The sequence below is a fragment of the Jatropha curcas genome, chromosome 7, assembly GCF_041381405.1.
Source record: "Jatropha curcas cultivar XTBG-Jc1 chromosome 7, XTBG_Jcur_1.0, whole genome shotgun sequence".
Classification (NCBI taxonomy): domain Eukaryota; kingdom Viridiplantae; phylum Streptophyta; class Magnoliopsida; order Malpighiales; family Euphorbiaceae; genus Jatropha; species Jatropha curcas.
Window position 1 is genome coordinate 25,870,508 of NC_143157.1, and position 21,870 is coordinate 25,892,377.

Consider the following 21,870-nt stretch of genomic DNA (forward strand, 5'->3'; position numbering starts at 1 on the left):
AAAAATAGTTAAACTAATAATGAGCTCCCTAATTTATAATTGTTATTAACACTTTGATTTCTTTTTTTTTATGATTTTCGTTAGTATCTTGATCCATCTATTCTAGATGAAATGATCAAAACGTTAATAAAATTATAATTTAGAGACTTTATAGTTAATTTTTAAAAATAGAAATACTCACATATTAATTTGACTATAATTGAAATACCAATTTATTATTTTTTTTTTCAAAAGCCCCGAGCAATGGCTTTTCATAGCATGCGAAAAAAGCATTTATTATGTTAAAAAATTGAGGTATCAAATTAATTACCAGCTATTAGAATATTTAATTTTGCCAAATAGACCAAAGTCAAAATCCATCAATTTCATAAAATTTCATATTTGATCGGTTAATTAAAAAATTAAAATTATAAATTTTAAGAATATTTTGAAAATATAAGTAAATTACATTATTAATAATAAAGTGATAAACTAATATTTTTTTTTCCAACACCGTAGAATTAAAATTCCATAAATCATGATATTGAAATACAATCCAAAAAAAAAGAAACCCCTGTGCAATTAAGGTAAATAAAGGTTTTATTCATTCATAAACAATAAAACTTAATTTAATTAAGTTGATTTTTATAAAAAAGAATTTAAATTGAAAAGTTATCCATCCTTAAATTGTCCATGAATTGAAGAGACAACAATGGAATGACAAAAACCAAGTTTTCAACGGCTACAGTATCAGCAAAGAAAGAAAAGAAAACGTAATACAGCAAAATTGAAGATAATGGTTGGCATAAACTTAGCAAGATGCACTCGATTCTATGGAGGTTTGAATTCATAAAATGGGTATTTTTAATCTTTTAATCTAACCAAAGCCATGAAAGTGCTTACACAATTCTTGAAAATCCCTTTTACTTTCTGGTAAAAGAACATTTTACAGTACATGGAAAGCTGCTTCAACTTAAAGAACACCGAAAAATGGATTATTAATTGCAGAGTTCAGCTCGGATCCAGCTGAATTCATCACTTGCATGTCGACCTTGTCCCTAGCTAAGAAAAGGAACTCGCCCCCTTCAATTTTCTCAAAGCCGCATAGCTCCAGAAACTCAATGCCCCCTTTCAGTGAACCAACTCTATCCTGTTTAATGCAATTAGAATTTTGCAAATGAAGGGCAAAGAAAAAAAAAAAAAAAAGGAAAGAAAGAAAATTAGAGATTCACCATCAGAGCACATACAAATTAGCAACTAAAGGCACTGAATTTAATGAAATTCTGGAAAACCATGATATTAACTGATCAGATAAGATGGTGCAAAGAACATGCAATTAGTTGCTAGCTAATCAATAGTCAATTAGCAAATTTAAAAAAAAAAAAAAAAAGATTTTAGAGCTCAGGGCAAAGGCAGGGGAGACTGTAGATGCAAGTGATGAATTTAGGATCTCATAGAACAGGGGAGAGGAGCAGAAGCAAACACAAGTGGTAGCTGCTAGTGACAAGGAAGGATGATCGCTCAGTATATGCTGACGGAGGCAATGGCAATGCCAGTTGTGCTGTATAACAAACACATGCACCATCAATACCTCTCACATAAATGAAAGGGTAAAAAGAACTGACATATATTGGTTCTACTAAGTCTAGGGGACTCCTAGTCTGCAGAGCCATGAAGCCCCCATTCAGCGCTCAAGTTGTACAAACATCCCTTCAGCAGATATACTCAGTGTTTATCCCTAATTTCCTTATGTGTGCAGAGAAGAGAACTGCAAGTGCTTGAATATTCATATAGGTTTTTTCCTGTATATGAAATAAAAGTTCCATACCTGAAAGGTTTGGTTGTTGACCCTAATTTTTCTGTACTTCTCCTCATTAGGATTTTTGGCAACATTCCCTATGTAAGTTAGGAGAGTCTGGAATGCCCTCTTCACTTTAGCGTCATCATCCTAGTAACAGAAAAAGTGAAGTGAGCAATTAAAACCACTCTACAGTGATGCATAACTTTCAAGAGAAACTGATCAGAAAAGTAGGAATAAACTTTGCACAGACTGCATTACCAAATGAGGGAGAATGAGAACTGTAAGTTGTATTTACCTTGTGATTCTGCTTAAGAGACCGCAGACACTCTCTCATTTGCTCTACCTTTGTGGCAGGCCTAATAGGCAAGGAGCTCTACAAAACATAGTGTATGTTCCATAATTTATATTTGATAGTTTCTGTAGATTTTGAATGGCTACATCAAACTTATAAATTTTTCTCCATACCTTTTTCTCCTCCACAACAGGTGCAGAAGGTTTTACAGTTGTAGGATCTTCTGGTGGCAATCCAAGCTTCCTTCTTCTTTCTGCCTGTGAAATATCCAACTATAATTAGGAATCCACTACCATAAATGGGCAATTCCAGATATAAGATAAACAACAAATGGGAGGCAGTACGATGGACAGGGATAGAAGAATCAACACAACTTTTCCATTTGCCAAAAGAGATCTTGAAAGATCTTTCATTTTTGTATCTAGAGATGTTCAAGTGCTTTTCTTTTCTTTTCTTTCTTTCTATCTTTGTAGCATCAAGTTAATTAAAAAAGAACAAGGAAAACTTATCAATTTTTTTCAAATCATAAAACCACTATTTGAAACATTCAGGAGTGAAGAAATAGCAATTGGATAGCAGTGAACCTTGTCTTCTTCCAACTTCTGGCGAATTTTTTCCCTAGCCCTCTTCTCTTCCTCCTTCTCTGCCTTCCGCAATGCCAGTATGCTGAGAGAGAAAAAAAAAAAAAAAGTCTTTCATCCAAACGAATAACACAAGAAAACAGCATTTAACACCATACTGAACGCAAGTCCAATAAATGCTAAACGAAACAACATCGGACAGAGGCAAACCGCTTTCTTTCATTTTCTTCTTCAATTCGTTTTGCTTCTAGGAGTTCCTTGCCAATCCGAATTCTCTCCTGAAAAAAGTAATAAAAGTATGTAATCTAGCTATGGGAAATATGTAAAATCACGTTATATTAAGATACGAGATGACTCAACAAAAAGAGAATCAGCATCCATAAGATGGAATTCTAAATAAGATTTAATCTCCCACGAGGGCCTAAGCATACAAAACCATGTAAGAATTTTTTACTTTTTTTGAACTGAACCATGTGACAGTTTATATATAAAGATTTTGTTGTTTCAGCAAAACACTCTAGAAAATAGTGTGAAATTTCATTTGGAAAATACTTTATCTCTACAGGTCATTCACAGTGCTATCGACTGCTTATGTTTGAATTATTAGAATTATACTTGGAAAAACAGTCTATGTTGGTAAATATGTTGGCAAATACCAGACCATGTGTGAAAATAACCACATTCAATAGCAAAGCTTGGACAAAACGTTAAGTTACAAACTTGGAACACCATAGACTTTTCATACAGCCTAACGTACAAACCATCACGGTTAGAGAGATTATGCATTAGGCCACCATGTTTACAGTATGGAAATTGGCTACTGCCAACCAAAACATTTATCTCCCAGGAAGCATGATAAGAGCATGAATATGCCTAATTCTGATACAGGAAATGTATATAAAAAAGAATTCATACAAAGAAAGAAAAAGTAAGAAGCACCTTTTCCCTTTCTCTTTCCATTCTCTTCTCTTCCTCCTCTTTCTTCTTGCGAGCACGCTCTCTTCAAAACATTGACATGAAAGATAAGCATGAGTTAAAACCCTGATGGAGATGGTTCTGAGGTGGAAGAGTGTGCATGTGTGTCTCCTAGGGAAAGAGAGAGAAGACAACAAAAAGTATCTGATATATGTTTGTCCTTGAAAGATCCCTTTCAAGTCAAATTATGTGGTTTATATAAAACTTTCAGATTTCTGTAAACTAAAACAATCTCAAGGGCCTTTTCACCATTCTTAAAACTTCTTCAGAATTACTTGTAAATAGAGTTCCACTACACTTAACCGATAAAACTAGGGGTCGAACAATAACATTGATGTGTTCGACGATTTGTATGGGAAGAGAAAAAAGAAAGAAAAGAGAAGAGTATACACTAGAAATTAATTTGCAGGCTAATGCGTCTTACTTTAGCTCTTGTGCTTTAAGTTTCATTTCTTCAGGTGTAAGAGAAGGTTTAGGATCCTCAACGTTTTTGTTAGCAGGTACCTGCGCAAACAAGGAAGTTATATCAGGGAGAAGAAATGTTCAATCAGAGATAAGAGATGGATTAACGAGATGGACAAAAAAGGAAGACATCTTAATTGCTTTTGCATTTGGAAATTGCAGCATGCATATGTACACACAGAGAATGGATTACAAAAAATAGCAAAAATAGAAAGATGCACATGATACAAATAAAAGAAAATGAACAATAATATCATACCATGGGCATGTCATCTATGTCTGGGTCATTCTCATGCTCAACTATCCAGTTTACAGCAGCTTCAATGCTGGCATTCCCTGAAGAGAAAGAACATTACATTAGCATAAAGGTTGTCAGATTATATTATAATCCAGATAAGGAATAAGACATACAACAAAAAATAAATAAATAAATAAATAAATATATAGGCCACTTCCTTCTCCCATTTAACCATATTGTATCTTCAGTGACACTCAGACTGTACGGATTAGGCTCTGCCATGCATAATTTTGAAAAGATCTCTAGCGCTCAAAAGAAATCCCTAAAACGCAGAATGTGTGTGCGCGCATCATTCCTTCTCAGCCAGCCACAGCCAATGATGACTAATTCTTAACCTCAAAAAAGAAATTAAAAAAAAAAAGTATAAAACAATGTTCATACCAGAGTAATGAAGTGCCCGGGTTGCCCGTGCTTTTGGGAAACCCATTCCTTCTAGTTCCTCAAGGAGCTTTTGGTCAACCTCTGGAGCTACCATTTCTAGAAAATCAACAGAAATAAACATCAACACATGGCTTGAAGATAAACATTATAAAAATGATAGTATAATTAACGAGACCAAGATACTATATAATAAAAATCGCACCAAGAGCAGACTAACCATATATAAAGAGAAGTCCATCTATGAAATAAAGAATTCAGAAATTCCGAAATATCTTACCTTTCAGAAATAAAAAGTGAAAAATACACCAACAGCACAGAAAACTAAGTCATGTATTTGTAATTGCCAAAAAAGATAATTCCTCTCCTCAACACTCTTCTATTTCTTTCGCCTCTCATAACAAGAAGACAGTGAGAGGTTCCAAATAACAGCTATTTCCTGCCTTTCCTAAATATAAACCCGTGCAAGAAATAACTCTTTCTCCACCAACACTGCTATATGACACATATGATGCCCTGAGTTGAGAATGCAAAAGATCTTAACCGTCTGATGCAAAAAGAATACCTAAATTATTAACTGAATCCACCTGATTCTCATGGAGGAAAATTTTATTTTAAGCCTAACATGGAGCAAATAGAGTCATCTATAAAATTTTCACCAAGACAAGATAACCATACAACCAAAAGCATACATAATAAACTTTTAACAAATACTAATACCAAACCTCCATGATCAAAAAAGGAAAACGAACTTATTTATGATCCTTGGAAAATAACAGAACTTAAACAGTCATGAAAGGAGGTGCAGCCTAAATGCACTAATAGCACACAATACAAGTGCCAACAAGAAATAAAAACAAAAAGAACTCAAATCTAATATCCAACAACTCTAAAAGGACATGAAAGCAAAATAAGTATTGAACTACAACACAAGGAACAGCCAAAAGACAGAAACAATGACATTCCATAACCCATTATGGAAGGACGAAGTAACCATAGCTGATAAATGCTTAAAACATAAGTGGAAAAAAATCAAGCAACCGTTCAATTTCAGCACATCCAAAACGTTACCTGCAGACTGGTCACTAGGGCCGGCGTCGACGGGCTCATCCTCATCCATTGGTGCCTTAGGAACCTCTAGACTGATTGGTTTTGCTGCCTCAGAAGTCTTATCTACAAACTCTGTATGCCCAGTTCTCTTTGTGTGCAGATCACTTTCCTTCATGAATAAACAAAACCAAAAAAAGAGAAGAATATATATGAAAAACAAAATTCTTTGAAAAAAATAAAAAATCTTGGACCAAGATTTTAACTTCTTGCGGAGTCAAAATTCGACCTTTACTCAAAACCCAACAACATAAACTCTTTTTCCCACCAGACCAAATCAATCTTCAGACTAACTGCACAATTAATCACTTTAATTCCCATGAAGCTCCCATAAACCCAGCACGAAATTACTAAATATTGATTCGAAATTTCCCAAAAAAAAACTTCCCAATTCAAAAAAATATAGCAAAAGGAAAAGAAAGATTAACATTGATTAAATCTTACTGTTTTGGATCGGCAAGGTTTGTTACAGATAGTGCAAACGAGATTGAGCACAGCCTCCGTCGACTCGGAGAAATTGGAGTGAGAAGTCAGCTCGGCGTGCTCTTGAGCCTCCTGAACGGACTTCAGGAGAGCACCACAGTCCCCGCACTTCAACGATACTCCTGCCATTTCTTGATCGGTCGGTGACCGTGGTTAGAAGAGCTATACAATGTTTATTTCGATAACTTCCAGCTTTCAGGTGGAGCAATTGTAAGATTTGTAATGTTAGATGTTGGCATAAGTTGTAGCTTGTTGGTGAGGAAAGGTGAAACTGTTGGAACGAGGGCGTGTTTGAACTGAGAGTTAAAAGAAAATTGCAGCCCAAACCCAAAGGAAACAAATGTGGGTTTGGAAACAGAGGGGTTTGGTAGGCCTAAAATGTTAAAACAAACCGTTTTGTGTTGGAGTTAGATTATAAAAAAATAAATAAAAATTGCACCAAAATATTAACGTGGAAGGTTTGAAATAAATTTAAAAATTCAAATTCTTTGTTTTTGGTATTAAAAGATTGAAAATTTAAATTTTATGAATTTAATTATATAAATTTGAATATAATTAAATCCAATTCTATAAAAAAATGTGAAATTTCCAAATAAATTCCATAAATTTGAACAACTTAAATTTTTATGACAGAACTATATGTCTCTTTGACCTTCTAAAATTATTATATCAAAAAAATTTTAATAAATAAAAGCAAATGAATTTTAAATAATAATAATAATAATAATTTCTTGACCTAAACTCTCGCAAACGAAAAGTGGCAAACAATGCATGCACATGTGCTAATCTAAAGTTGTTTATTTAAATTAATTTATTTTGTTTTATATGAAGATGTTTGAGATTAAACAACTTGATTTCTTTTTTTTTTTTTTTGGTTGAAAATGGTATAATGATATTTTGCAGTTGTGTTAATAAATTAGAGGGATTTTTTTTTTAAAGAGAAATTAAAGGGGAGTAAATAACTCTTTTATATTTGTATTCAAAATCAAAAGCTTAATTTTGCTTCTAAATTTTTAGCGAATACTTTTATTCACGTACAAAAATATTACTAATATTAACTAAAATATTAAAAATATTTTATTTTTAGTTTAAATCATTAAATTAGTTATAAAAAAGTTATACAATTCATCATTTAAGAAAAATTTTATCATTTTTAAACTTAATACAATACATAAAATTCTGGCAATAGACTATTAAACTAAATTTTTGTCACGACCCGAAACCATGGGCCGGACCGGCACTAGGGCCCAGGTAAGCTTAAGGCCCCCGAGGCCCGTAGTAAGCCTGAATCAATAAAATTCTCCTTTCTCAATATAAATTTCAAACATTTAGCCCATACTACTAGAAAAATAAACCTCAAGATTTTATTAAATCTCGGCCCAAATTCATCATCTACAACATTTCATAGTTCGGGCCCAATTAACAATACATCACATTTCTAATATGGATTCACAAAATTATTTCGTCTATATTAATACACGACTAATCGTATGTAAATTCTACAACTGCGGAGTCACTAACTATTTAGTATACATAGCTTTTCTTTTTATACATATAATTACATTGTAAAATAATTATAAAACTGGGAAAATTTTCTTCTAGTCCTGCGGCAAAGGAACATAACTTAACCGAATTAAAGAGAAATTTACTTCCTAAAAAGTTAAACAAGATATGTGAGCCTTCTAAGAAGTAATACCTATAGCACAACACACTCATTCACACAAATGAATAAATATATCAATCTAGTCATCCGACTAGTTATATGCTCACGCAGCCAGTCACACAAATGGCATATCATCAGCACTCACAATCATAAACATCTTCATGTAATCACATCACGTGGAAATTAGTCAGTGGCGCCACCTGAAACCCCAACGAGCCGTCCTCACACATGGCTCGCCCTCTCATACATGTGCACCAGGGAGCCGATCCCCCATACGGCCAACTGGTCTAATCCTCACTGACCAGTCCTCTCATTATTTTTCCATTCTCTCGTTTCTTTTCCATACCAACAGGAGGCAACCCGGTGGTCTCCATCCAATCTAGATCATCAAGTGCTCACAACAGGAGGCCACCCTGCGGGCTACAATCAAATCTAGATTGTCAGGTGCGCAACAACAAGAAGCCATCCTGTGAATTCCCATATAATCTATATCATCAGGTGCACAAGGGGGCGCCGATCTCCCATTTTCCCGGCCGACGGTCAAATGTCAAATCATAATCGGATCCATATCACAGACCGTCCTCACAAACCCATGGTGGTCCACTTCATCCCAATTCCACACAAACAAGGCATAACATATTCACAGCACAGGTAATCAAACAATGCAATCAAATGCAGACATATTGATCAGTTGAGCATCATAATGCAATGCACAATTAGGCATTCATTCTTAAATACAATTAAATAATTAAATAAATGATATTAACAACAACAAAGATAAAATAAATAATAATAATAATAATAATAATAATAAACAATGATAATCAAAATAAATAAATAATTGAATAATTAAATAAATAATAATGATAATCATAAAATGATTAGAGTACTATATTTATTATGTATTGAGTTATAGAATTAATCTAAATAAATTTATTAATTATGTTATTACTTACAACTAATCTAATTTCTATTGAAATTTCGGCAGCACCTCCCCTAAAAGTAGGACTATCTACCTGTTTAAATATCACAATAATATCATATATATATCAATCAATACACACAGCCCATCCGTCGGGCAACTCACAACAACATTTCACATCCGCCACATTCGTAACTCAACATCTGTTAAGCTCTTGTATCAACAAATAATCAATTCACATATTAATAACTAAGAATTCCAAATCAATTAATTAACAATTTATATTAACTATTAACCTCCAGACGATATTCATTAAAGTTCCTAAATTAGCTTACATAAATATTAGCTAAGAATTAAAATTTTTTTTTTTTTTTTTTTTTCAATATCAAACCTCCTAAATATAATTATAGTTCATGTAATTTATTTGACAAAGTTCTAAACTCATTTGCAATTACATTATTCTAAAATCCTAAACCAATTAACTAAATATATTCCGCTATCGCAAAATCCGCATACTAATCAATTTAATTTAATGACAAAGGACTAAAAATGTTCTATATATATTTAGGCTATTCCAATAACCTAATTTCTTATTATTCAATTTAATTTACTTAATTACTCAATTAAATTTAGTAATTAACTAATTCAGAATTTATACGAAAATTGAGAATTGAGTTTTAGGGCGTACCGATTGAAATTTGGGCGACAATTCCACGATCCTCGCGAAGAGAGGAACATTCTGTCCCTTGGTGCCTCACCGGAGGCTCGCCGGCCGGTCGCCGGACCGCCGCCGTATCCGCCGTCCACGGTGGCCGGAAAATCGACTTTTACCCAGAAATTTGTGACTCGCACACCAAAATGCTCGAAATCTTATGGGGACTCCAATCGCATGTTCCATTTGAACTGGGTGTGCCTGCTTTAGCCGGAAATGGCCCCGACAGTGGCTTCGCCACTGCCATTAATGGCAGCTCCGTCATCCGAGCTTCATCGCCGGAATTGTTGGGGGAAAAAAGATCTCCGAGAAGAGGGGAGTCGACCGAAGCGTGTCCGTCGACCTCAAGCTGCCGGAATCGGCGTGGATCGCCGGAAATTGGTGAACACGAACTGTCCAGGAGAACAGCTCCGTCTCGCTCCCATTGAAGCTCTTTCCGCGCGAGAGGAGGCTGGAAACACGACCACCAGTACCAGACGAGCCGACCGCCACCTCGCTTTCGTTGAGCGGTGGCCGGAAACGAGAAGGAAAGGGAGGAGGAGGCTGCTGTCGCACGCCCAGAAGAAGAAGGAGAGAGGAAGAAAAGAAGAAACCAAGTCGGTTTCTAGATCATTCCGGTTCGATTCGAACCGGTTTGATCTGATTCAACAATTTGGCTCGATTTTGCTTGATTCTCGAGTTTTTCCACTGGTTTTCAAGTTATTCGCGTGGTTTTCGAAAAATCAATTTGATTTTCGGGTCCGGTTCGATTTATTTTGATTATTTTAGTTAGGTTCCATAACATTTCCTCCATTTAATTAATATTAATCATATTGATAGAGTTTTATATTATTTCTCGGGAAATTTAAAGGTTCTCGAATCGGAATTTCCAATAGAATATGTTTGGGCTTGGGCCCAATTGGCAAATTTGGGCTCAAATTAAAATTGTTTGGTATTTACAGCCCATACCGTCAACATTCGGATTTTTGATTTAATAAAAATTCTAAATTTTTGAAAATAAAATTACGGGGTGTTTCAATTTTAAATAAAGAAAAATGAAAAATTTTTTTATTTCAATCATTTTAAAACCAAAAAAATTATTTGTTATTTTATCTACTTTTGAGTTTGAAATTTTTTTATTAGCACATTTTAAGATTTTAATGATTAATTAACAATAATAGGACGAGAAAAATTAGAAAAATATATATTAATCATTATATTAATTGATAAAATAAATTAATTTTTTAAACCATATACATAAGTAGTTTATAGAAAAAGGAAATATACATGTTATAACTGATAAGATTATTTCTATAATATAAAAGATAACAAAAAATTTCGTCAAATATCAATTTTTGCTCTAGACACTAATAATTTTAAAAATAGAGCCTTTCTAAAAATTATTTGTTTTTAATCTGAAATTTGAAAAAAAAAATTAAAAATAGAAAAATTAAAAATATAATAATTTATTATATCAATTATTTCTTTCAAGCCATTGATACTTTTTTTATAAAATATATATATATATATATATATATATATATATATATATATATAAAATATTAGGATGTTAAATTTATACATTTTCCCCCTTTTCATTATTCCATTAAATCAAGCATAATAGAACATGAAAAAAAGAGGGAAGGTCCATATCTCATAATGTGTACATGAGCCGTAGAGGATCCTTTCTTATCAGTTTACATTGCAAACTTTAAACTACTTGTAACTCCCACCTATGGTTCTTCTTATGGTGTTTACCGACCTACCAAAAGAACAAGAGAGAAAAAGAAAATTCCAATTTTCTCCAGAAAAAGCACACATTTTCCGGGAAATAGAAAACCTCAAACCCAAACCAAACCAAGCTCTCCCGGTTCGATGATCTCCATCCGCTAATTCCTTCTCTCCGTAGTATGATGAGGTCAGGCCCTGACCTCTTCTTGCACAAAGTAATTACATTTTCGATTTCAGAAATTAATGGAAAGAGAGCGAACTGTTCCTCCAGAACTAAAAACGGAAGGTAACGAATCGGAGAAATTGAAATTGATCGAATGGGAAGATTACGAGCAGGAAGTTGCGAGACTGTGGAGCCTTTCCTCTGCTCTAAAAGAAGCTAGGGAAAAGAAGCTGAGTCTTCAACAAAAGCTCAATTCTTTCATTCAGGTTTTTTTTTTTTTTTTGGGTTTTTTCAAATTGGTATATTGGTCTATTGATTTTTACTGTTTATTTAGACTTTAAAATTGGCTTCGGTTTGATTGCTTTGATGGGCTAAGAGAAGAGATCAAGAAGAAAATTGTGCATTTATTGTAGTAGAATCTAGCTGTTGCTAAAATGGCTACTGAATCTGTCTAGTTGGGTTGCTACTGAGGGAGGACTTTGATGATCTTATATTAGTGGAACAGTTGGATTGCGTTCGTTTTATAATTGAATTGCTCTTTTATTTGAAAATCAAAGTTGATAACCGTTAGGCTGAATAATAAGTTTAAACATGGTTGAGCTTGTTCATTTGGGTTTTCTAACCCTGATTTAAAAAGGAGTGAATATGATGGTGATTCTTATGGTTTCTGGCAAGTTTTAGGTATTTTTTTATCTGTGTTTTGTCCTCTTTTCTTTCTTCATGCATTTTGTTGGACCTTAATTAATTGATTAGCCCGCGGATTAGCGGGCCGCAACATGGTGGGCAGGTCGAATCCGAGTCATTAAGTAGATTGAATGAGCTTGAGGAGATGCACCAGAACTTGGAGGCCAGAAAATTGGCAATGGAAAGCATATCAGCTAGTTCGAAGGTTGCATCAGAGGATGCCAAAAAGGAAGAGCAGAGGCTAAGTATGGAAGTTAGATCTCTTTTGGTTGCGGGCACTGCACTTTCTGCAGCTAGTAAGCAACTGCAGGTAGTCATATTTAGTATGAGTTTATTAGGTATCAAATACCGTGGAACCTTGATAACTTGAGAAACTTTGGCTGTAATTTTCAGCTCTAAAGTGCAGTTGATTTTTTTTTTTTTAAATACATTTTTCGACATTTATCACTGTGTGCAAGGTATATAATATTTCCTATACTTTTAGTATCTATATGATCTAAAACATCCAATATTTCCTATACTTTCTACATTTGCTTGTTGGTTCACATCTATTTAGCTAATTCTATTATTTTTATTGCATATTTGTCATTTTTTTTTCTTTGAGTAATTTTGTTGAATAATACATTGTTAGTATTAGAGCTTAATTTATATTACAGGAATCAAAGAGGTCACTTTCTGGAGAGAGGGGTTATGGTCGTCTTAGAAACTTGCAGAAGAAGCTTAGACTGAGGCAACGGAATATGATATCACAAGTTGCATTGCTTTATCCTGTAAAGATATCAGCTGGACCTTCGGAGGAGCAAGAACTTGAATCATTTCCAAGCACTAGTAGATCAGGTAATACAATAATGAGATGTGAATAAATAAAAAGTTTTGTACCCCAAATTTTCAGCAATAAAATGCCAAAAGAAGTTAAACATATGGGCAATGATTAAGATTCTTCTCTTTTGGATTTTCCTGTATTGGGTACTTGTTAGTTTCTAGTTGTTGCAAGCTAATATTTACTCTTTTGGATTGCTTGGATATAATGCAGATATATCCAGTTAGATCTATTATTAGTTCTCATGTTCAAGGTTTTCAAAACAAGTTCCCTTGCACATTTGAAGTTCTTTTGACTTTTTTAAATCTTGCCAACTATGCTACTATTTATAAATGATATACATACTATCATGACGACCAGTATGATTGTGGGATTTCTATAAATGTCGGAATTAGTTTTTTTAGTTATTTTTTTTCTTTTAGTTTCTTCTGCAGTGGCAGTTTGTTTGGGAAAAAGAAAGGACATCTAAGTATTCTACAAAAAAATTGTTTATCATGGAATCATCTTCATTTTCCATCAATCTTAGTTCTACAAATAAATTGTTGTGCAGCTTGTCAATGCTCATGGCCATCCCATATTTTCTTCAGACCTGGTTACCCTGACCTCTATAGTATCTGTTTCCATTTCTTTTGTTTTGCTGCCATTCCATGTTCATGGTATGTGCATTTATATCATCTAGGTTTTGATTGAGGTATTACGTGTCCTGGCGACGATTCTATGATAGTAACTTTTCTATATTGTAAAACTGGGATCTCATATTTCTTTTTCAATTATCTACTTGTTTCTTAATCTTACTCCTGTCTATCAGGGAACTACACTGGATCTAAACCCGTCAATCAAGGATCCTTAACAATTTTAGGTCTACATTTGTCTATGCTTCCTTTCACAAAGATGAGTTTTTTCACTGATAAGAAGGAGGTCCAGAAGTCTGCAACTGCTCTGGGATATGTTGCCCATGTGCGTACTTCTCTTTTATCAGTTGCTTGCATCATGGATCATTTATCTTCGAATATTTGTGAACATATTCCTGAATTTATGCTCAGAAATAGATGATTTTCTGATTGTTGCTTATATTGATCTAAAAGATATATTCCATAGTGATTTGTCATATGGAAGCTGTTGGAAGATATTTTAATTGCTGTTCAGCTATTTGAATAATTTAAAATGTGCTTTGTTTGTCCTGTTTTCTCTTGTAGGCTGTATCACTCATTGCCTCCTACTTAAAAGTTCCTTTGCGTTACCCTGTGCGCTTGGGTGGGTCTCGGTCATATATTAATGACTATGCACCTTCCACTGAACCTTCATCCTCTGATTTGCTAACAAGTTCATCATCCAATGCTAATCCAAAGTCTGTTGAATTTCCCCTTTTTTTGGAAGGTCAAGATACAACACGAGCAGCTTATGCTGTATTCCTGTTAAACAAGGTAATTTACCATCATCTGCCTTTTCTCTGTGTTCTCCAGGGGTGTATTCAGGAATTAGATATCATTGTATTTTAATGCACTCACTTAGTCTGAAAATGTTTGTTTATATTTGATTCTGTTTGCAAATTTTCTAGATAATGATGTTATTGTTAAGTTGAGGATTCTCCTCTAGAGGGTGGTGGTGATCTGTTCTTGGAACTCCACTTCTCATTCCCTATTTACTTGTTTCTCTTTTCGAGTCAAGTCTTTGGTGGGGTGCAGAATAATCTGGGGCTTAGAGAAGGCTTGCTAGCAGTCTTGCTCATTTAACCTGTTAACCAATGGTCTTTTGATAGAGATTCCTGCAGGTTATTGGTGCATTAGTGAAACATTTTATGGTAAAGCTGATTTTTCTACTTGATTTTGATCTTGTACCTTGTCCCGAATAACGCATATTTCATGGTTGTAGGATTTGGAGCAGCTTTTGAATTATATTGGTGTTAAAAGTTTAGGACCACGCCATGTCTTGGCTAATTTGAAGGAGCTCACACGTGTAATTCAGTCTGCAGAGTTTTTAGAAACATGATGAGATCTTGTTTTGACCTCTAACTTAGCAACTTCTTTGTAAATGATTTACTTGAATTGATACAAAGGTGCAATTTTTTTAATGTAGCACCTTGCCATATATCCTTGTCAATTCTTAATTGATAGAAGCCTTGGTTAATGTGGATCCCTTTTTTTCTTCTTCTTCTTCTATTTTTTTTTTTTTTTTTTTTTTTTAAAAGAAATTCTAGAGCTCCAGTGTCACTATTGGGAGTTGCTCATTTACTAATAAAAGTTTATTCTATGACTATATAGTCACTTACAAGGAAACTGCAGCAGATTAAGAGTTACTACTTTGTGACAGTCTAGGCTCTCTCTGTTTTTGCTTATTTTGTTTGTCTAAATTGACAAGTTGATTTGCAGTTGAAATAAAGGAAATTTTAGGTTGATGTCACTGTCCACATTCTGGAGGCGGCGTGGGATTCTTTGTCTGATCTGTGCAGTAATCATATATCTTATACGTGCTCTTAACATATTGATATATGTGATCCTCGGAGGGACCTAATGTCCAAAACCCCTCTTGATTCCACCAAGGATTTGGAGAAATGCAAGCATCAATATTGTCAGAGTCGCCGACAGGGCATGCACTGACAGTGAAGTCCCTATATCCAGCTATAAATGGTGCATATGCCCAATTAATCTTAGTCCGTCCACCATCTGTTGCCCAGCCATCTCCATTCCATATACTTGCTGCTATCTTCATGGGTTTTGATAGATACCCAACTCCTATATTCCGATTGTTCTTGAAAACCCGGATCGGAGAATCATCCACGTAAAATCTGTAAAACTCGAGCGAGCAGAATTGTGTTAGATCCTTACTGATTTAGTGTCCAAATCGCGTGTCAAGTAAAACAAACATTTTCTTACACTATCATATGTTGGTTCCAAAAGATAGTGTATCGATGGAAATCTGCTGTGGGGTCAAACCATAATTTGAATCTTTGCTCCCTCTCCCCTTTACCCTCTGCAAATACATTGGTTTGTAAATACACAGGTTGGCCTTCTTTGTTGCCCAGAAACTCAAAATCCAACTCATCATGGCCATTTTCCGACACTGAAGTCAACTATCCAAGAAAATTGAAGTAAGGTAATTCTTAAAACGTTTGGTATGGAAATTCCAAATGCACTTAGGAATCAAAAATCTTACATAAAAAGTTGTAACAACTCCAGCTGAGTTCCTGCCTGGTACTTTGATCTCAATGCTAAAGTAACCTCCCCCGTATGCCGCCTTGGATTCAAAACGTGCACCTGTTTAGTTACATTAGATGTGTTAGAATTTTATCAGTAATATAAATTCATCCTGACTGGGGAAATGAAATTTAAAAATTCATTGTTCTAAAATCATAGCATGACCGGATGACTGGTCGAGAAATATTTGAACGTCTGTGCCACCGCCGAATGTTCGAACATGGTCAGAACCCCATGCAAACTCGTAGTTATCGAAAATGCTAGGACCTCCAAGATCTTCATTGCTGCAGTTAACACTCTGCATAATTAGTACTGATATGATTCCTATTATGAAAACCAAACTGATTCTGTATGAACCCATCTTTTTAATTTGATTGAATTTCTTTCTTTCTTCATGTTATTATTTATAGTGGAGTGGAAGAGCAACAGAAACATGCACGCAATAATGGTGTGACTTTCTAAATTATTTTAGATTTGCTGAAGGAAGTTAATTTGTTATTTGATGGGAAACAAACGAAGGGTAGAATTAGCAGATTCAAGGCCTTGTTTCTTGGTTCATGTAAAAAGACTTACTAGTGATTGAATGTTTCCAAATGTTGTTCGTTTGTACCTTCTAATCGTTAATTGCTATACTTGATCTGGTGCTAATGCTGTGAAGAAGCTGCCACAGGGGCCGTAATGTTGCTACCAAGCGTCTGTCAAACGACAAGGAATAGGTGGGCATAGGCATAACTTTGATTGAGCTGTCGTTTACAGCTCAGCGACATACCACTCGTTTGTCGTTAATGCTTGTCTCAAACGTGCGTCGTGTAATATGGCGATCAAAATTGAGTTCGGCCCTTGACGGTTCTGGAACTCTTAACACAGTGAAATAATCTGTCTTTTAGCTTTACCCAAAAGAAGGAAAAAATTGTTTTGAGAGATTTCAATTACAATGCGGAAGAATAATTACCCATCTAATTGCATATAGAAGATCTGATCACTTGCAAAATCCAATTAATTTGTTAATGGTGAAAATAATTGTCAATATCAATTCAATTGTAGGTTTCTTGGATGAATTCCTTACTTACCGACCCATAAATTGAAAATTTTCTCACTTTGATTTTCTTTCTTTCATAAATTTTTTTTTTAGGTGAATTCTTTACCCACCTAGAAATTGAAAATTTTTCTTACTCTCATGACTCGGGTTTGTTAACTGTCAAACAACCAAGTTATTTTTAAAGAAGTTGCCGAAACCAGCTTCGTAAACAACTAAACAATTAATTTTGCAGCACTGAACTGTTTGAAGTTAATTTGCAGAACATGACCTATATCCCTATATCATATTAAAAAGAAGAGACTATAAAAATAGAATTTTTGAACATTGTCGTGAATCCATCCATGATATAGAAAAATATATAAAAGCTGAACAACAATAGAAACAAGTATAAGAAAACCTTATTAATAAATTGTAAGTATTATTAAAGCAGCTACTGTTCCTTCCTAATAATAAATTCAAGAACATGGTCCTATCTAACTAATCTCTTCCTGGAATTCATAATTATAAATCATTAATTGCTAGCTACACACATTTGACATTCCTTGGGAGAAATGGGATTAGCATAAGTACAGCGATCGCAAAACCAGCACTCATCATCTATGTAAAATCGGGACCTGCTGGAACGATCACCAACTTCAGACAGACCATTCTCCAGTGCTTTAACCACCTTCTCAAAATTATTCCCAGTCACAGTAGTCATTGAACCACATTTTTCCGGTACTCAATGAAATCCTTTGATGCATTGTTATTATTCAGATACTGTTTCACCTCTTCCCCTACCAAATTATATATGAAGCTTTTCCAATCCAGATTCTGCTTCCCCTTGTAAGTACTCAAAAGAATCGTTTCTTTACTTTCTCTTCATCAGGCAAGGATATCCATATGCATAGCTCCACTCCAATATCCTCCTGCATTCAACTACTTGCTGCCAAGCTTTGGTTATAAAATCGAAACAGACATCAGACATGCCAAGATTATTACTGAGCTGCTTGTATTGGGTATTCTTCAGTTTTTGAAAATCAGCAACAGCTTTTATTTTCGACTTTCGATTAGCATCCCACCTTTCAAAATAATGTGTGTATTTATCTAAAGATTGCTTTGCCATCTTTCGCTTCTCTGCAGAATTGCTTGTATATGCATTGCAACAATGAATGTGGTTGATTTCAGTCAAGCATATCCATCAAAATTCATATCTGCAGACTCCACAAGTCATTTGCATACACCCTGCATTTTTTCCGATTGGTCTTTTGCAGCTTGGACAAGGCTTGCAGTATGCTACTATGTAAGTTACATTCTCAGATTCTGAACTGTTCTTTAAAATCCACTTCTTAACAGTCTCACAATCCAAAGGACGGTGACCTTCCTCTACACAGTTCCAGCAAAAACTAGTAAAACAATTACTACGAGTAACATCGAAGCTGCCATTTACCCTACGAATAAACTCAATTGCATGATCACAATTCGCGCCAGGGCACCGTTTTTTACTCTTACTTTCTTCAATGTAAGACTTAATCCACCACTGAGAATACTTATCCCTATCCTCTTTAGATGCAATTGAATCAATCATGTCTTTACACACCGCGACGCGACAGTATGGTTCAGGGCATCTTAGAGATAAAGAAGCTAACCATCATCATTAATAGATGTGCTAATATAATCAGTCCAGCATTGTTCACAATAAGGATGGCCACAACCAGCAGAGTAATTTCATTAGCAGAAAAATATTCAAAACAAATACCACAAGCATCTTCATCATGTTCCTTCAGTTTATTTTCTGGTTTGATTAACAAGCCACCTTTTCACGAATTGCAGACTCATTGACAAACCAGAGGTCATAAAGTTTAGTGACAGACCAATTGAAGTAGCGAAACTTGCTTCAGGTTTTGATAAAGAAAGGAGTTTAGAGATGTTAGAGATCTCTTCTTCCATGATTTGGCGTATGTCTTGTTGATTCAGGGTCTTGTAGTTTTGTGGCTTCACAGACTTTATGGAATCATCGTCGTTCTCGTCTCCTTCTAGGAAAGAAGCATCATTGTCATCGTAATCATTCGAGTTATCGCCGTGATAGTTCATAGGATCTTCCATGGCTAGAAAGCAGGTTGCGAAAATACTTGAAACGCAAAATAGGGTTATAATCACCGAGAGGGTTTAAGTTACGTGATTGATGTGGAAACCTAGTGGTGGTATCTTGAGGTTGGGTTTGCTATCTAGGGTTTCTTCGGCAAAATAGCTGATGTTGCTATCTAGGGTTTTTTTCTGTAAAATAGCTGTTTTAATAGTAGTAATAAATTGAATTTAAATGTTATATCACTGCATAGTATATAAAGTAGGTTTAGAGTCAAAACACTAAAATCATAAATTGACATATCACAAGATATAAAAATACCTCATTAATTATCAATACGATATTGGTTGAAGTGGTAACTTTAATCCTTGAAAGTGAGAGAAAAAAAGTTCTAGTCTTCGGGTGGCGATCATATCATATCATATCCCTCTTTCTCTCTTTTAATTAATTTGTAATGGCTAAGGGAGAAAGAATTATTGAGAAATAATTAGATAAGATTAAAGAAAATTTAGTAAGATTATGAAATATTCTTACTATGCCCCGTGGTATTGCCTGCACCTTTTATTCTACCAAAAAAAAAGTTTAGAAATATTTTATTATAATTTAAATAGTTTAATTTCTTCATTATCATATAAAAATCTTAAATGATAAATAAAAAAAAGAGAATAGAGTACTTATTATATTTATTAATTACTTTTTAAATAATGTTAATATTTCATATTAATTGTTAAAAAATTTTATTGAGTTGTACTTGTAGTACAGTTGTATTTATATGGTTGGATTTTAAAATATCAATAAATAAAATATAAATAAATTAAAAGATAATACTTATTTAAATATTTACAGAAATTTCTTAAATGTAATTATCATGCATTCTTAGATAAAAAATTATTTATAACCACATATAAGAAATTCAGTAGAATAACCTTTCTGAATATCTATTCATTTTCTTATCAACGTGATTTTCTCATAGAAATATTAAATTTTGGTTACCAATGTTTATCTTGCAATTATTTTTTGGGGAATCGATTTATTTTCAAAAGATTTGGAACATTTCCAATGATAATAATAAAGAGCTACTAGTATTTTTCCGCAGGAAGAAATGCGTGTGTGATTATTTGTTCTTATACGTTTAAATGGCCAGGAAAGGAAGAGAAGCCCATATCTGCAAGAAAATATTTTGACTAGACCCGCAAGAAACATTCAATATCAGTAGTGAAAAGCTGTGTCCATGAATGATCAAAGCATGATTCACCCACTTGGCTACTTCTTCTGTTCTGATTGGTTTGGTGGTCTGGTCACTTGTTGGACATAACTCCCTTTTATAGTAGTACTAGCAGTAGTTTTTCCTTTCTTTGGAAAGTGGGAATTTGCAGTTTGAAATTAGAACAATCTTGGTAGCATTTATAGAAACAGTAGTAGTAGTTACATTTAATACATGAATTTAATGTATATGGAGACCTAATTTCATTTTTTTTTCTTTTTATCTCCCAGTTTCCTCTTCCTCCTTTATTTCTTTCTCTCTATTTTGCAGGAAACGTTTGGCTTTGTAGGTCTCTAAGCAAGTTCATTATCATGGAGCATCATGTTCCTCCTGAAAGCCTCATGGTCACGGTCAAGGGACAGGTTTCCTATTTCTTCTTCTTCTTCTTCTTTTTTTTTTTTTTTTTTTTGGTATTTTGATGTTCTTCATGTACATACCTGCCATGGCACCATCATTGTTTGTCTGTGATCTTTTTTTTCCTGGTGTGGCAGAAAAAAAGTTTAGAACTTTGAGGGATTTACATGTTTTTTCCACGTGCTAGAACTCTAAAATGTATATTTATAGGCTGAAGATAAAGGAACTTATTTCTGTTACCTGCAGGCTTTAGAGTTCTTAATCTAATTTCAATCATCTATTTTGTGTTCTCATTTTTCACATTTCTTTTATAGGATGGACGTGAAAGGCAATTTAAGATTAATAAACATAATTCTTCAGTAGAGAAGCTTCTGCATCGCTATTGTGAGGTCAATAATTTGGAGTACAAAACTGTGACGTTTTTAATTAAAGGCTTGCGGTTTAATCCTAGGAAAACACCAGCTGAGGTAAGTTATTTTCATGCTCTCTATAATTATCAAATTTTGAAGAAGTAAACAAACAAATTTTAGTTAAAGACAATTGTGATTTGTTCTTGGATTGTGTAATATTTTTAACTGTTTTGTATCCTTTTTCATTTCAATTTGGTGATTCTCATTTTTTTGAACTCTGATTTGCATATATAGCTCAACTTGAAGAATGGTGTTGTAATAGAAGCCTTCTTGCCCGTGGATGGAGGCGGAAGCGGAGGTGAGGCAGCTAACAGAAGCTTAAAGCTTTAAATGCTTGGTACCTCGGGAAGTCTTTTAGTCTTTAATTATGTTAAATTTGTACTTGATCTGCAGCTGCATTAGGTTAGGTTAAGATCTGAACAGACAAATATAATTCTTGAACTTTATTTATCATATCACTGTGACTTTGTGGCTTAATTCCCAGCTAGTTGGTGTAATATAAGCCTTTCTGATA

General features: G+C 34.1%; 4 protein-coding genes and 1 pseudogene across 4 annotated transcripts; 2 read left to right on the plus strand and 3 right to left on the minus strand.

The window, feature by feature from the left end:
• Nucleotides 1-825: 825 nt before the first annotated feature.
• LOC105633164 (ubiquitin-associated (UBA)/TS-N domain-containing protein) lies at nucleotides 826-6,619 on the minus strand. Its single transcript, XM_012215731.4, has 12 exons — nucleotides 6,318-6,619; nucleotides 5,838-5,985; nucleotides 4,770-4,865; nucleotides 4,350-4,426; nucleotides 4,053-4,132; nucleotides 3,593-3,653; nucleotides 2,864-2,931; nucleotides 2,657-2,738; nucleotides 2,246-2,329; nucleotides 2,076-2,153; nucleotides 1,808-1,927; nucleotides 826-1,129 (listed from the first exon to the last, which is right to left on the minus strand). Exons 1-12 carry the CDS (start codon nucleotides 6,483-6,485, stop codon nucleotides 953-955), a joined length of 1,239 nt encoding a protein of 412 aa, XP_012071121.1. The 5' UTR covers nucleotides 6,486-6,619; the 3' UTR covers nucleotides 826-952.
• Nucleotides 6,620-11,367: 4,748 nt separating this feature from the next.
• Nucleotides 11,368-15,157, plus strand: LOC105633165 (UV radiation resistance-associated protein). The gene is made up of 6 exons (XM_012215732.3): nucleotides 11,368-11,792; nucleotides 12,314-12,520; nucleotides 12,867-13,047; nucleotides 13,839-13,987; nucleotides 14,227-14,454; nucleotides 14,903-15,157. Exons 1-6 carry the CDS (start codon nucleotides 11,607-11,609, stop codon nucleotides 15,017-15,019), a joined length of 1,068 nt encoding a protein of 355 aa, XP_012071122.1. The 5' UTR covers nucleotides 11,368-11,606; the 3' UTR covers nucleotides 15,020-15,157.
• Nucleotides 15,158-15,257: 100 nt separating this feature from the next.
• On the minus strand, nucleotides 15,258-16,603 carry LOC105633309 (xyloglucan endotransglucosylase/hydrolase protein 3). The gene is made up of 4 exons (XM_012215879.4): nucleotides 16,390-16,603; nucleotides 16,184-16,284; nucleotides 15,904-16,100; nucleotides 15,258-15,815 (listed from the first exon to the last, which is right to left on the minus strand). Exons 1-4 carry the CDS (start codon nucleotides 16,583-16,585, stop codon nucleotides 15,428-15,430), a joined length of 882 nt encoding a protein of 293 aa, XP_012071269.1. The 5' UTR covers nucleotides 16,586-16,603; the 3' UTR covers nucleotides 15,258-15,427.
• Nucleotides 16,604-17,711: 1,108 nt separating this feature from the next.
• On the minus strand, nucleotides 17,712-19,487 carry LOC105633310 (putative E3 ubiquitin-protein ligase ARI8 pseudogene; annotated as a pseudogene).
• A 1,297-nt stretch (nucleotides 19,488-20,784) lies between these two features.
• LOC105633166 (small ubiquitin-related modifier 1) lies at nucleotides 20,785-21,870 on the plus strand. The gene is made up of 3 exons (XM_012215735.4): nucleotides 20,785-20,954; nucleotides 21,261-21,413; nucleotides 21,591-21,870. The coding sequence occupies exons 1-3, from the start codon at nucleotides 20,904-20,906 to the stop codon at nucleotides 21,684-21,686; spliced, it is 300 nt and encodes a 99-aa protein (XP_012071125.1). The 5' UTR covers nucleotides 20,785-20,903; the 3' UTR covers nucleotides 21,687-21,870.

Bases quoted from the DNA above. Each gene is read 5' to 3' on its own strand.
- LOC105633165 (XM_012215732.3), top strand. From the start codon at position 11,607: ATGGAAAGAGAGCGAACTGTTCCTCCAGAACTAAAAACGGAAGGTAAC. The intron at 11,793-12,313 runs GTTTTTTTTTTT...CATGGTGGGCAG, and splicing joins AGCTCAATTCTTTCATTCAG to GTCGAATCCGAGTCATTAAG. The intron at 12,521-12,866 runs GTAGTCATATTT...TTTATATTACAG, and splicing joins CAGCTAGTAAGCAACTGCAG to GAATCAAAGAGGTCACTTTC.
- LOC105633164 (XM_012215731.4), bottom strand. From the start codon at position 6,485: ATGGCAGGAGTATCGTTGAAGTGCGGGGACTGTGGTGCTCTCCTGAAG. The intron at 2,739-2,863 runs GTTTGCCTCTGT...TTTCTCTCTCAG, and splicing joins GAAGAAAATGAAAGAAAGCG to CATACTGGCATTGCGGAAGG. The intron at 1,928-2,075 runs GTAAATACAACT...TTCTGTTACTAG, and splicing joins CTCTTAAGCAGAATCACAAG to GATGATGACGCTAAAGTGAA.
- LOC105633309 (XM_012215879.4), bottom strand. From the start codon at position 16,585: ATGGGTTCATACAGAATCAGTTTGGTTTTCATAATAGGAATCATATCA. The intron at 16,285-16,389 runs GTCATGCTATGA...GTAACTAAACAG, and splicing joins ATTTCTCGACCAGTCATCCG to GTGCACGTTTTGAATCCAAG. The intron at 15,816-15,903 runs GTAAGAAAATGT...CGAGTTTTACAG, and splicing joins TGGAACCAACATATGATAGT to ATTTTACGTGGATGATTCTC.
- LOC105633166 (XM_012215735.4), top strand. From the start codon at position 20,904: ATGGAGCATCATGTTCCTCCTGAAAGCCTCATGGTCACGGTCAAGGGA. The intron at 20,955-21,260 runs GTTTCCTATTTC...TTTCTTTTATAG, and splicing joins TGGTCACGGTCAAGGGACAG to GATGGACGTGAAAGGCAATT. The intron at 21,414-21,590 runs GTAAGTTATTTT...TTGCATATATAG, and splicing joins CTAGGAAAACACCAGCTGAG to CTCAACTTGAAGAATGGTGT.